The sequence below is a fragment of the Simochromis diagramma genome, unplaced genomic scaffold (genome assembly GCF_900408965.1).
Source record: "Simochromis diagramma unplaced genomic scaffold, fSimDia1.1 OVJJ01000682.1, whole genome shotgun sequence".
Taxonomy (NCBI): Eukaryota; Metazoa; Chordata; class Actinopteri; order Cichliformes; family Cichlidae; genus Simochromis; species Simochromis diagramma.
The window spans coordinates 844,536-860,471 of NW_024387359.1; the positions used below are offsets into that span (position 1 = coordinate 844,536).

The 15,936-nt window shown below is 37.4% G+C and overlaps 1 protein-coding gene across 3 annotated transcripts in view; it reads left to right on the forward strand.

Moving 5' to 3' along the window:
- The first annotated feature begins 256 nt into the window (after positions 1 to 256).
- Positions 257 to 15,936, forward strand: part of LOC120718747 (netrin receptor UNC5D-like) — a 170,600-nt gene continuing 154,920 nt past the window's right edge. The window contains exon 1 of one of the 3 annotated variants that reach the window (XM_040007422.1): positions 257 to 979. In XM_040007422.1, coding sequence (XP_039863356.1) covers positions 895 to 979 — 85 coding nt within the window. In that variant the 5' untranslated portion in view covers positions 257 to 894. The remainder of the gene's footprint in view (positions 980 to 15,936) is intronic. The other 2 variants (XM_040007423.1, XM_040007424.1) reach the window with 2 other exon arrangements.

Here is a 15,936-nt window from a genome sequence, read left to right on the forward strand (position 1 = left end):
TCAGAGTATTTCCATTACAACCATATCCCAGCTGAATGGCTACTTACAGTATGGATGAAGGCTTCAGTAATAGTGCAATATCAAAAGCAATGCTTTGCAAGTGTTCTCTGAAAATTAGAGCGGGTATATTATTTACATTACTTAAATATTTCGCGCCCCATTCCACATGTCATTTTGAAAAGTGAGAACTATCACTCCAATAGAACTTGGGTGGAATGAGAGTAAAGTGAGAAAACGCCCACTTAATTGACACCAATTGTAAGCCATATGGTCATATGTTAACGGCAGCAATTAGAAAATCATAATTTTCCAGACAATGCCATTGGCAAGAGATGCAACACACCGGTGTCGATTTTAATGACCACACTGTCGTCCAGAACTACAGGTTCGAATGCCTCTGGAAACGTCAGAAACAGGACAGAGGTAATTGGTCATTACATCTGGTCAATACAGGCGCGAGCACAAACAACTGTCTGTGTGCACGTGCACACACGCACACGTTTTGTCAAGCCCTAACAGGTCCACCGGGGTTTCAACAAGACCTCGTACTCACTTTTTTTTTTTTTTATCTCCCTCTCTCTCTCTCTCTCGCCCTCTCTCGCGCTCTGAAACAGCGAAAGCTGTTGGCTCGCGCGCGCTCAGTCTAATTATTCCACTCTCGCGCAGCTGAGTGGCGAGTGCTGAAAGCTCCGCACCGCTTTCCATCTCTTCCTTCCGCACTGCGATTCCGTTAGGAGACGGTCCTCTTTGGCGGACACGTACTAGCCCACCTGGACAGAGGTTTTCATCAGGACACGGAAACGTGTTAAAAGGAGGCTCGTGCAAACGACAAATGCACGCGACCCGAGGCCGGTGCCCCCAGACCCGACGGGGAGGGAGACAAGCAGAGCAGTGATGGGACAGTTCTCGGGAGGATGCTACCTGAGTTTTTTCATCTTTGTGCTTCTTGGTTCGCAGGCGCCGACCACATTAGCGAGAGGTAAGCTCAACACCGAGACACTTTTTGAAGAGCTCAGTGCTTTTGGGGGCGTCTCAGTCCTCCTGAATAAACTCAATAAAAAGGTGTATGCCCCGACAGACTGTGTTTCTGACGCTGACTCTACTTGTTTAGGATTTTTTTAAAGTAATCTTTTTTCATGTCCAGGTAGTGTTAGCAATTTATGTTTGCTTGACAAACAAACAAACAATAAAGCTTCAGACACCTTTATAAATCACATAAATTCAAATTAAATTAGGACAAGTTTTTTCTTCTTTTTTTGTCGTGCGCAACAGACTGGCTAAGATTTGTTTATAAATGCTGCTTTAATAGGTTTAACGTCAGTTTCTTCTAGTGCAACAAAATGCTTATTACTAATCTAAATTTGCTTGCTTAAGGATATTCTCTCCGGAGTACAGTTAAAATGACTGGGTTCTGGTTGACTTTGATTTCACTCAAGAAATGTTTGAGAGTCTCGTCGTGTTTTTTGTTTATTTTATTTATAAGATAACATAACCTTTATTAGTTCCACGCGTGGGAAATTTGTTATATTTTCAATGTTAAACCCATCTCATTTAGACAAAGTCAGTATTGTGATGGACCAGTTATAAGTGGTTTAATAGCAATTAATAACAATGTCTTAATTCAATGGCAGTGACTTTTACCTCAAGAACACCGACTCATATCCTTTAGCACGCCATAGCCCTGTCCTGTCACTCATTTTCTTACTGCTCTCATCTTACTTTTCTTCTTCTGAGGCTTCTCAAAAAAGCTTACCATTCATTCATGCTTTCTGTTGCTCATGATGACACTCACTGTGAATGAAAGCAGACTGTAATAAAACTGCTCACACTTTAAATACTGATTATATCGTCTATAATATACAAACGTGCTGTTTAGTGACTAAATTATGCACAAGGTATGGTATAAATGACACATTATTCACATTTCAAGTGGGCTTTCTAGCAATTATATGCTTTTGAATATATTAACATTGGTGCCCATGTGCATCATTGTTGGTTGCTGGATGATTGTATGGTAATGGAGCAAACTAGTGAAACATGCTTTGAATGTAGTTTTCCACTCCTATGCTTTGTCGTACTGAAATTGAGAGCCAGGACGATGTTTAACATTATTTGTTAAATCATGGCATTTTGTTTAATTATGATTGCTGGTGAGGTGGGGGGGGGGGTGCAAATTGTGATGCTATGTTGATAGCATACTGGTAAAACTAGAGATGCTGATAGCTTGGTGGCCTTCCTCATTTTTCTTGCTTTACTTTAAACAATAAAATACCCCCCCTTCGCCAAATATGCACGCACATGCATATCTTCTGACAGTAGCTGCTTTTTGTTCGAATGTTGACAGGCATGCAAAAAAAAAAAGGCTAAAAGACTCATTATTTGTGCGCATACAATGTAACTGGGAAAAAGTACTGTACTTCAAAAACCCAATTTGGGGCTTGCTCTAGCCATTTTTATGTCCACTCCTCTGCAACTGGATGATCAGAGGGTTGGGGTTTTTTTTTAACCTTATGAGGTTGCAAGTAGACTCCTGCAAAAAGCTGTAAACAACAGATGCAGCTTCAGCTCCTTTGAACATTTTGTCAAATCTAGATTACATGTGTTTTTGGTGTTTCCCCTACATAAGACAGGCCTGTCTTTTATGACATTATATCACATGAAAGTAAACATCTGAATTTATCAGTTATGTGTCACTACCAGATTCAGAATGTCTGATCATCAGTAATCTGGTTACTCATGATGTGACATGTTCTATTTAGCCAGCAGATTTGAATGTTCATTGACTTAATGATAATACAGAAAACTGTTTTACTTAACTGACAACACTAATGAAACCTGTGGTTATGCACATGTTATATGCTGTCTTTTGTCAGAGAATAGATAATCAGAGAATCTTTTTTGCTTCCGCCAAATCCATCCTGACCTATTGACATCCATTTATCTCATATGGTAGCGTAACAAAGGTGCATTTGCAAGTCAATTAGTTAACTAGCCCCGAGGTTTTTATTTTTGCATCCCAAGTTTTGAAATCAGCTTCAACTTGGAAATTTACATAGCATAAATATTATATTAAGCCAAAGTATCTTAAGGGCAACTTTGCATGTAAGGATCAGGGGGTTTTACCGATCTTTTAAAGAAAAGTAGGTTTAAACTAAGGCAGAAATGTGTTTGAGATAACCTTTCAAGACTGACCGTAAATTGTATTTATAGAACCAGCTACCATGGCTACATTTCCATGTGAAGCGTTACATGATTTTTTCAAAGGCTTGACCTAATATGCTTGGATAGAAAAACAATAATAATGTTAGTGCATGAAAGGAAAATGTGCTTGTCTGCCCTACACATTTTTTAAAGGCTGCATGGACGTATTTTGTAATATATCTTTCGGATTTGAAATGGCTTTCACTTGGGCTTTAAAAATATTTATAACATACAATAATATTGATGTCTGCAGTCAGATACTTTATTCAGACATGAAATTAAGTGCTATGGAAAGGCAGTCTCCATACACACACACACACACACACACACACACACACACACACACACACACACACACACACACACACACACAACTGGTTAAATAATGTAAAAGCAAGATTACTTTGCACAAGATAAAATATAAATGACACGTTACTCACACGTGTTGACACTAAATTTCACTTCCATAGCCACATACATGTAGAGAGTCCCCTATAAGTAGATATTATTTATCAGTTAGATGCCAAGTTAAAACACGGTCATCCAAATGCATTCATTGATGGGATAAATCACTTGTGTTCAACAAGCAATTTTATTCTTAACGTGCCGAGAACACCAAGTGACAACAAAAAAAAGACCTTAACCCAAAAGAGGAACCTTGCAGTCAGTGCCTGCAGGGGGATTCAGCGAGGAAATGCTGCTGATAAAATGTTGAGCAGCACCAGTGAACATTACAGACATGTTCAGTGTTTCTCCTAGGTTGACTGCTTTGGGGGACAGGTAGGCTGTGGGAGTGATAACCCCCACAAAGCTTCTTTAACCTTATCAAGTCTAATTGAGGAAAACACTTCTGACAGCTAGTAAGGAAGACAAAGGGTGAGCTGAGCAGGGTCGCACAAAGATACTATCAAAAACAATTCCAGCAGTGCCAAACAACACCACTTGAACAAGAGGTTCAGTGGTCAAGTGCCAAGGAAGACTGGTTCTGTGGCTTGATATCCACCTCCACTGATGATCAGATGGATTTCAGGTGTGGGTGATTCAGGCGCTCAGAGAGGGGCGTAGCAGACAGGCGTGAAATATAATAAGAGAGAGATCTCTTTTAAAAAGAGACCAGAAGAAAGTTAGTGGCCATAACAAGCTTATTCCCCTGTGAATAAGAGCTCTATTGTTGTCTAAGAAGAATTAATATCATATCTGTGCGACATGGCTGCAGTGGGTTGGAGTGGGTTCTTCATTATGATGAACATGGGCACTCTACATATATATTTCTGTACTCTAGATGCATCGAATATATTTGCGGCTGAAAATTGCTCCCCAACAAAAACAGCATCAATTTGTTAAAGAAAAATCATGTAAATATGACAGATTTACAGAGCACAAAGTGGACAACATACAATAGCATATAAATGCATACAAATAGTATAACAATGACACATACTATGGCATATAAAAGCATTAAATAAAGCATAGAAAACCACCTAAACACAGCCAATTAGCAAACCATTGGTATAGCAATTACTTTAGGCTATAGCATAATGCACTTTATGTATAGCTATTAATAATGAAGTAGCCTAGTTTTAAATAACGGGTTCACGATTGTCAAATCTTTATGCATAACATCTGAATTAGTGGTTTTGGATTTTTTTTACTGTCACACCAGTGGGCGAGTCAAAATTTCAAGGTGTATTTATTGCACATGATGTTCCACCAGTTCCTCCATAATAATCCATAATCATGACTTTTAAGTCATAGCATTTATTTTTGTATGTGTTTTTAGCTGTTTTCTTATGCATAGAATAACATCAGCAGGCTAATAAAATATTAAGTTGCACTAGCTAGGCTAATGATTTTAGCTTTTGTATTTAAAACCTGGCTTACAGTACATGGGTGAAAAAGGCCAGTCCTACTTCTGCTTTAGCTTGCTGCCCACTATATTAGCAGTGGTCAACTTCTCCTGACAGGTGATTTACTCAGGTGCAGCTGAAGTCATAAGACAGGTAGCTTTAGCAGCACTGTCTACTGACAGCCTTTCCCCTCCTTTTTTCTGTGGTCAGTCATGTGGTGTGATGGGTATGTATGGTTTGTTATACAAATGAAACTGATCCATTTCCTCCCTTGTTAACCTCTTTGCTGTCAATCAAATTGCTTTAATCTGTAATGCTCTACAAATACACTGGTTTTCTCTGTGACAGAAGTTCTTTAAATTATTATTTTAGGGCACCCATACATACAGTAAAACAGTCTATTCATAGCTTTTTGTGTAGGTGTATAGCTTACAGTTTGCAATAAAAACGTATCCCTGTCTGGACTTGCCTCACAGCCCATCAGTAGGTACACCGTTTGGCAACAACTAATTTCAGTTTTTCAGAAGAAAAGTTTCTGTTAGTCTTAATTTTGAGTCAAAATTCCCATGTTACTGTAAACGTATTATTTAGGCTAACATTCAAATATTAAATCAATAATTGGTAATGGCACCTCTACTTTTTTACTAATACTGCTAGTATTGTGATTTTGGCTTCTCAAAATTAAACGAACATGATTGAAAGATATTGAAAATGCATTTTCTGCCAGTAGAACACAAAGCAATCAAGTGCTCCCTAAAATCACTGCCTAATAACCATGTCTACATGTGCCAATCACAGCTGTTCCCTGCACCACTCAGCGAGAACTTTCCTGAGTGCACTTGACCGCACTGATACACTACAGACCATCAAAACAAAAATCAGCTGTCTGTCACAGGGGAAGGCAAAGAGCTTGTCTCTTGAAGCAGATCATCATCAGTTCTTTAGAGAGACTTCAAATTTAGGGAAGTGATGTTCACCAAGAACAACTCATATGCAAAGAATGCTGTAGAGCTGTGTGCACTGTAAACCATCACAACAAACTTATTCAGCTATCTGAAAATACACCACAACTTGCAATATGATGATTGCATGAAAGCAAAGAAGAACAATACAGTGGTTGCTAACATAAATTGTATAACTGAGAATGAGCCTGTAAAGCAGGTGAGTGTATTCATCCAGCTCACAAAGGCACACTGAAATCACCACAGGAATCACATTCAATTTGGCTAAATATATTTGTTCAAATAACATACTGGACAAAAGATGTGCTATGCTCTCGTGGATATTTTTTTCCACTGTGACAAAACCTGTGCTTTATGCAAAACGCAGGGAAAGTAGAGAGGGATCTCACAGCTGTTGGGACTCTGCAATAAAATGTTGATGTCACCAAAATCAATTATGTATCAGTGACAAATGATTGTGATCTCAGTAATTGTGATAGCCCTTTTGGGCATATTCATGCACCCCTAACCCCTGTGTATTATTTTTAAAATTCAGTCAGTATTTTTATTTCAGGAATATTATTTAGTTTGTCATTTAACATCTGTTTTCAGTGAAGTATTAATTTTATATATTGAGATTGCCGCCAAAAACAGCAACAATAAATAGCAATTACTGCATCTCTGGAAAATAAATATCATTTTATGTAACTTCTACTTAATGTATTTCTTAAAAAAAGACTACATAAACAATTGTTGATAACACTGATGATGATAAGTATTGTATCAAAGCTGTAAAACACCACTATCTTGATGCCACTATTAGTTCAATCAGTTTGTATTTGCATTTAAAGTCTTTCAATTCTCTTAGTCTCTTAACAAAGCAGAAGAACAGAGAGAGATACCAGCCTAGCTGAGCTTGTGAATTCATATGACTGCATACGGTGAGAGAAGACCATCATTTGCATGGCAGTACTGTCCATAGATTTTTGCTGAAGGCCTGTGAAAAGTGGCTACATCTAGTAACAGAGTCGTTTAGTTGGCAACAGTGATGGGATCTGAAGCGTGATGATGGATTCTGTGGGGGAGAGGGATGTTAGGTGTACAAGCTGGCACAGTCTGCATTGAAAAAAAAGATTGAATTCTAAAAGTGAAAAATGAATATCTACCTAACAAATGAAAACTGGAATAGTTGACAATTGTGTTACAAGCCTATTTTGTCTAGGCTAACATGTAGACAAAATTTAAGTAATCAAAGAACCTGATAATTCCAGAAGGTTCACAAACCTTTTCTTGTAACTGTGTGACAAGGTAAGACATTAAAACAAAAACAAACAGCAGAAAGGCAGGTTTCTGTGAAAGGCATGACCTAAGGATATGAATGAATTGGACAAGATTCAGCAGCTTCTTTTAAAACATCTCTCAACATCTCAGGTCCAAATGGGCTATATTAGGTAGGGTCGTAAATGTGCATTGCACTGTAACTTGTCAACCCAAAGCAAGACTAATCAGGTTGGTTGGATAACTACAGTGCTGTTATAACCTTTGTGCAACAAAAAGCTTATGCTATATGTATAATATTAGGACCATGTTTGTTGTCTTTCATAAATTCATTGATCAAGCTTCTGTGAGTTGACCATGCAACTCCTTGTGCTACTAAAAATGCATCTGGGCTTGAGCATGGAGTAAGTGAAAAAACTTAAGAGAGAAACAGAGATACAGAGAGGGAGGGGAATTGAAATGGGGAGGTGGATAAAAGGCAATGGAGTCATCTCTGCCATGTTTAATTTATCACAAAAATGACTGCCAGAATCTTGCTCAAGCTCTGGCTTTCACGTAACTGACATTACACATGATATGAATTCACGAGCCCAGCTGGGCTAGTATCCACTGTTGTTTTTATTCTGCTGGAGATCGCATGGTGGTCATATTCCCAGTTTCACTACTGCATTATTTAAGGGGAACCCATTTCTCTCCCCAACCTATCAACCCCATCTTCTGTCATTTATTCTCCACATTCCGAAGGAGCTGAGCTCATGCAGTCAAAGAGCCAAAAGAAATATTCTCTACAGGGAATATAGAAAGCTGCAAAATCAAATATGTGGAAATATTGACCGTGTTTTGGCTGCTTGGACAAAGCCCTAACTGTAAGATAGCTATTGTTTTTTTATGGGATCCTGGGATTTTGAAAACTTTTAGATGTAATATTTTCTGCAGATCTTTGATTGGAACAGAGTCCTTTTTGTTGGCTAAAAAAGCCAAAAAAATAAAAAATAAAAAAATAAAAAAAACACTATATTATAAACTGGTTGCTGGAACATTATATATCTATTCAATTCAAGCATGGTTGTGTAGAGCTCTTCCTTACTACAGTTACTACAGTAGTGTACAAAGACCACTAATTGTCTCAGCAAAGATTTCAATTTATTGTTTGGGATTTTTTTTTTAAACACACAAAACATGAACAGATTTCCCTGATATTTATTATGTGTAGTTGTGCATTTACTCATTTAGTTTATGCTCTGCCCTATTTCAATCATCTGCTAGTTGTGTTTATGGTGCTCCAAATGCAACAGGAAAGTTGCAGAATGCTCTCTGCTGGACAGACGGGACAGACAGACTGGACAGATTACAAATGCGGCTACAGAGGGATTGCTTTACAGTTAATGTCAGATGATAATATTTGCTTGGCTATATATTGGTTGAGGTCTACTTAAGTGTCTAGCCGGCTTATGTGAGCTTATATATTTTTATAATCATTATTTATTAAACAGTATTGTTACTTATGTTATCCAGTGACCAGAGAGGTTTAGGAATAAAGAACTGTGGACAAAAACACCAATAGCCACAGAGATCCCGAGAAGAACAAATGAATCCCTATTAATTTTAATCTAGAGTGACACCCCAAATTTTTCTGGAATATTTGCCATATTTTTTCTTTATACTGTTTTAACATATTAAGGTTTATAAATTTGACAGCATGAAAAGCATTTTTGTATATTTTTATTTACATTTTGTACATCTCAGTTTTTGTGGTGTAATAGTAAAAAGAGAGGACAGACTAAAAAATAGATTTGTAAAAGTCAGCCAAACCACTATTTATCCATTAAACCAGATAAACCCAGTACTGACAGGTACTGATAGGTGTTGAATCCTCAAGCATAGCTTATACAGCTTGTGTTTTCCCATAAACCCACTGCATTATGCCCATATGTATGTTCTATGTGCTCACAGGTGGGAAGAATAACATGGTGCCAAATATTGCTATTTCACTTCCCTCCTGCAGGTTTGCCCTCAGCCTTGTATCCACAACCTTTTCACTTACTCTTCGATAAAAGCGCGTATTGCTTCCTTGTGTTTTGAAATAATACTGAAAAGGAGGCCTTGGAGATAACTGCCCATCCACAATGCACCATTGAATGTCTCACTGTTTAACTCAAGGACACTGGCACAAATGTTAGATTCATAGCGTACACCATTCACTTCAATGCCAAACACTCTCTCTTAACCTCTCTTTCTCTTTCTCTCCCTTGTAGCTCACAGTTTATACCTATGGGTAGCACTGTTGTTTCCTCTAAAGTGCTTGTGTTTTTGTAAATGCCCAGACCCTTCATCGTTTTCTTGTTGTCCACACCTCCCTTGCAATTCCTTTCGGTGTAATTTAGTTTCAGTTGTTTATAGCTGTGACAAATGTTTTGGTTCTGCTATCATTTCTCAACTCACCTGACTGAAGGAGGAAGGAGCCAGGACTGCAGAGGTAACGTAAGAGAGCAGGGCATGTAAGATGAAAAAAGCAGAGGGAGAGAGAAACACAGACGCGAGGTTTACAGTGCAGAATATCTGAGTATCTCATGTTATCAGTAACTGCCACATCAGTTTGTCAGTAACACCGAGCGCCTATCTCTGCTCTCCATGATAAATTAATTTCAAGCATAATCAGAAGCAAATACATATTTAATGACTCGGTAGTAAAGTACTGGTATAGTGTGTGTTTACAGAATGTCTGCTTGGTATGTGTACATTTTTTTTACATGCAGAAGTCATCATGATTTTAACCATCACATCAGCAGTTTTTGAAAGGCACCCCAGTCTAAAAAGGACCCTCACCATAGTCTATCATATTATGAATGACATAACCGATTGATGTGAAACATACTGGAAACGTATCCAAAAAAAAGGAAATTGTAGGAATTCCATAGAGATAAACCTGCGGATCACAACCAATTAAGGCTCCTTTGTTCCTCACAAAAGATATCTTGCCCCCCATTATATTAAATGGTTGTGCTTTAGACCAGTATGTTTGTCTTTTTTTGTTGGTGGTGGTGTGTGGGGGAGGTTGCGTAATGCACAACTGAACCACAGTTATGCACTTGCGTAGACAAAAATCAAAGTTAGCGAGACGAAAGAGTTCTTAAATGCCATGCTTTTTCCAAACTGATGGCATTTAAGATGAACTATGTTTAAATGTTCTGGATCTTGTTTTTTGTTTTGTCTTTGTCCCTTCTCTTTTATGAACACAGTACTTTTTGAAAAGTTGGTTGACTGTTGCGAGACAGGCTGGTTCATCCACATTTCTTATGTCTAGTATTGCCTTTTTGAATTCATATGCATCCTCAAGGGCCATTTGGTGCTTTTATGAGTGTCACAGAAACAGGATGGGGTTTAAGAGTCCCTCTGAGCATATGAAGCTGACATAATACCTCTCTGAAGTCATGTGTGACTGTATGTTTTAAAACCAACAAAGCTCTGTCATTGATAAAATAAAACGCAAAGCTGGATGACAACTGCCTTTGTGCCTTTATGTTTTTCATTCCTGGAGACAAAAGAGAAGATTATCAAACACTCTTTGACAATTGCTTATCTAAAATGTATGAAACCGAAAATTATAGTGAACTGTGCAAACAGACTGTCTCATCAGCCAAAAAAACCAAACAATGAATAGCAACTACAACTCAAAATCGCAGCTTATTGCTATGATAACCTATAATTGGTAACTTCTGTTCCCAAAATAGTAAGAGCTAATTATTTCTTAAGCAAAGTAAGCTTTTAAACAACTCTAACTCTGTTTCCCAAAGCAATAATAACAACATTAGTGTAGTAGCGAGACTTAAGAAACATGTGTATGCGTGTGTCAGTTGTTTGTAAAATTTAACATCAAATAAACATAAAACAAAATAAATGAAGCTTCTGATTAATTTGATGGCTCTGGATCCTCAAATAGATGCCTGTGTTTTTGATGGAGAACCCAGAGCTCCTGGAGAACATCTCTCTACAGAAAAAAGCCCTTTCTTGGTTCAAACTTGCCCCTAACAGTAGTCACTTGAGACTGTTCCTATACATTTGTTCTTTCCATTTTTTTAATTCATTTTTGAACATATTGTGTTCCATCCATCCATATGTTCAAGACAGATCCACTGCTGCTATCTTGTCTTGAATATCGATTTCAATGTGTTGAAGTGCAGTTGGTCTGCAGTTCATCTTTGGACATGCATTGGGTCAGAAGGTTTTATTGGTTCAGACAGGAGGCACACAAACTGCTGTTCAATTCAATTCAATTTTATTTATATATTGCCAAATCACAACAGCAGTTGCCTCAAGCCACTTTAGATTGTAAGGTAAAGACCCTACAATAATACAGAGAAACCCTAAGCGGAGGATGTAGAGGAGATATTTAAAACCACACTGTGCCTCATTTCATCTGCTTTTTATTTAACTGTTTATCTTGGCTTACTGTTTTGTTTTTATTTATTTATAGCAATGAAAAGCAGGTTTATCCACAGCTTCAGTAATTAGAAGTTCAGAGTTTACCAAACCTTCTGTGAGATTCATGTCTCTCTATCCTCTTAGACTCTTACAACTGTGCTAGCTGTGAGATAAGCAACATAATTGACGTTGGCAGTTATCTAGGGCAGAAAAGTTTGGGTGTATGTTTTTGGATAATATTACAGTAACAGCATTACCGTTTTAAAAAATAACAAAAAAATAAATAAAGACACAAAACCCGTTTCATTCACAAGCATGATTTGAACCATGTAACCGATACATGTGTTGAGGTAATTAGTCAAAAAAAGTGATGAATTACATATTACTTGCTAGTTTTCTTAAAAGTAACACTCTACATTACTTAATTACTCACTGGAAAATGTAATTTTGTTACACAACTGGTTACATTCCTCTTGCATCACTCTAACTCTGTAAAATGACCTGAAATGTAATGCCACATAATTACTTTTTAACAATATAAACCTAATAATTTAAAAGCAAAAATAAAATAATAAAAAAGAACCAGTATAAACCTGAGACGACAGGCCCACACACTGATGTTTCCCTATCCTAAAAAGGACATGCATAAGATCTTGTTCAGGACACATATGAACACAAAACCAACAACACAAAGCAGTTGAAAATCAGTCCATGGAGACTTCAAAGCGATGTAAGAAGAAATAAATACATATGAAGCTAGCAATACCATACCATACCATAGCAATCCTGTCCTTGCAATACAAATAAAGGTAATGTCCATCTCCAGTTCGCACCACCACTTTCCTCTTCCATGCAGACATACTGAAATCAGCATATTGTAGCAAAAAGCTCAAGAAGAAAAATGCATTGTTTATCTTTTTTTATTCTATCTGCCTGACATGCAGATAGCATGTTATTATCTGCACGTCAGGCAGATAATCTGATGTTATTACTTTTGTAATCTTTGTAACACAAGTAATAACATATTGTAACTGTAATATGATTACTGAGTTTAGTACAGTAATGTGTTGCATTACAATACTACAATACAGAGAAATGTAATGCGAATACAGTATACTTGGAATGCATTATGCCCAACAGTGAGCAAACACATCATCAGCACTACTCAAGCAAACTTCAGACCAAGTAAGGGGACTCCTCATAGCCTTTTTCTTATGAAAAAAAAAACTAGCTTTCTTTGCAGTCATTGCAAGATTCATGCTCTGTGCGTTTAAGTTACCACAATGTGCTGTTGAATTGACTGTGACTCTTTATTAAATGTGGCTTAAAAGGGTTACCTTGAAGATCCATGTGACCATCACTAACGTAAAGGTATTGAGGAAATTCATTGATTATTCATAACTGAATAACTAAACATAAAACAGGATAATGCATAACTGCATTTGCTCTTGTGTTTCATAGATATAAAGCAGAGGGCATGCAAACATGAGCTGCTAGGTAAAAATGTAAATCTATATCAACCGGTGAGGAACCCAGTGAAAGGAAAAATGGAAGTAAATGCTAATAGTTTAATCAGAATAGTCACACATGTAAAAGGAGAAGCATGTGTAAGGGGAAGCATCATCCAAACGATATATGACTATATACGGGTCTTGAAATTAGTCCTACTCTTACCATGGACTCTAAAATCATTTAGACTAGCACTGTCTTAGAAGAATAGAATAGAATAGAATAGAATAGAATAGAATAGGCCTTTATTGTCATTGTACATGTACAATGAAATTATGGAATAAACACAAAATAATAGTCAGCTGTTCATGACTTCCATGGCAGACACTGTCCGTTCTTGCTCCTTGTTATCCTCATCTGTTCTGAGGTAAAATGGCACTCTTTATGCTCTTTTTCCACTCCTCTTTCAACCATCAGCATTCAAAGTAGCACTTGTGTTGGTGTTGTTCTGTGAACAAGAGTCTTGCTCTTATTTTCTTGATAATAATTGTTTTCACAACATACCATGGACAAATAGCATTACAGTAACATAGTCTTTGTAGTGAATTCATAGCCACATGACCTCCTGCCGTCATATTGAATATGTTATATTTATAATTAATTTAAATGTGAAGCTTGTGCTGTTTGATTATTATTTAAATGGAAAGTCATTAAGAATTTGAAACAAAATATGAGTTCTTTACATTGGTGAATGATTTGAACCACTTAAATGTTCATTCATACATGAAGGGTGTGTGTTTTCCTCTGCGCCATCAATGTGGTTGCAAGGTTATGCATGTGTAACTTTGATGAGGTTCCCCTTCAGCCAAGGACTCCCCTTTGTCATTAAGACAGATAACGTCTATTCTGTGCATCGATGTGGTTACATTCGTTTAAAAGCTACTTTTGTTTCAGCTCACAGACAGCAGAATCAATAAATCGTGTTACCAGTTTCTGCTTCATTTCACCTTAGCCGGTTTAGACCAACTTAGCCCCAAAGCTGAAGACAAAACAGAACATATAGTATAAAGCCACAGTGCCTTTATATAGCATTTAGCATAAAGCATCTCAGATTAAATTATTATTATTAATTTAAGACCAAGTCACAGCATTTCCCTGAAGACACCAAGAACATCTTATTGTATGCCTTCACCTATAAAACCCCACATTCCTCCCCAAAGTATTAAAAAATAACCTTATTATCCTACAATTCCTTAGAATAATGGATGCTGTTGTTTCCTGATATTTTCCACAGTATAGCTTGGTGATGGACACACATCATCCTGCGGCACTCACTTCCACATTTAAACTGTTTTGCATCATCTGAGAGGGATAAAGGTCAAACAGAGGTTTGCTTAAATACATATTTTTCAATAACCTATTGGAAAACATAAAACAAATATGTCACCACATTTATTGTGTTGTCCACATTAAATGTGGTGATTCAGGTGTTTTGTAAAGTGGCTGCATATTCAATAACGCCTCTTTGTGTTTGCGTATATTACTTTTTGACAACTTTGTTGTCAAAAGTCACATTCGAAATAGATGTGAAACCCTCCGTCTTAGAAGGTGAGATATCTACAGTGTTTCTGCTGAATGACTCTTGGAATTGTCAGCCTGTCATGGTCTTCAGCCTGTGCATACACATGTACTGACAACAGCCATATTCAAAGCACTGAATTGTAGAAGCATTCGAAATTGAAATGTCAGGTTGAAACCGACATGCCGCGAATTAGAATGGGGGAAATGGAAAAGATGAGCTATTGTGCAGTAGCATCTTCTCTTGATATTTTTTCTGTGCATAGTGTTTACTGACTGTAGCCAATACTTAGAGACCACAGTGGATAAAAACTGCATTTTTCAACAGAAAACAGTCGAGCTTGTCTTCTGTGAAGTACTATAATGAGAGTCCAGCAATGGCCACATTCTCCCACTTGTTATCTTGAGATTTGCTAATGTCTAGGTATACTTCTCTTTTCCTGTGTATGCGTGTGTTGTATAGCTGTAATCCAAAACAAGGCCTGATAAAATGAAGAGATAAAACCCAATTACCAAGTAGGCAGTCCTGAGTCATCTCCCATTTGTTCCAACCATTGTCTTCTCTACTACTCTTTATCTCGATTTGTATGGTTTACTCAGAGACCAGACCAGCTGATTGTAATCTTAGGTGAAAAGAAACGAGATAAAAAAGAAATTCTGTAAAAAAAACAGAAGTGCGAATGAGCTAATCGATGCCAAGCAGCTTGCACACAGGGAATCTCTTTTTCTTTAGTGTAATCTTCCAGCGTGATTGTGAAGTTTGTGTGCGCCAAGCTTCTGAGGGGACCAATTAAGGAACGACGGGGCAGGAGTCTGAACTGGTGGCTCTCCTAATAGCCTACAGGCTGGAGTGGTCCTGATCCATAGTCAGTCGATAACACGAGCCTCCCTAGTCTCAACCAATGAATGCCAACAATCAGATTCAATACAGCAAAGAAAAATAAAAGCCAGAATGTGAATGTGACAAAACGTCCTTTTTTTCCCCTTTTGGCACCACAAGATGTAAGATGTTTTGCACAGTAAACCCAGGTCATGGCTGAAAATAAATTGAGCCGAAAAGATATTTGAACCCCCAAGCAAGTGTGAGACAAACCACAGAATGATTTTGACCTTTAGAAAAGATCCTACAATCTAAGATCTTTTTAAGCTTTAAGCTCATCATCTGAGTGCAAGTGTATGTGTATTCTTTTAGGTTGGATTTGGTCTGTTTCTTCACTGCC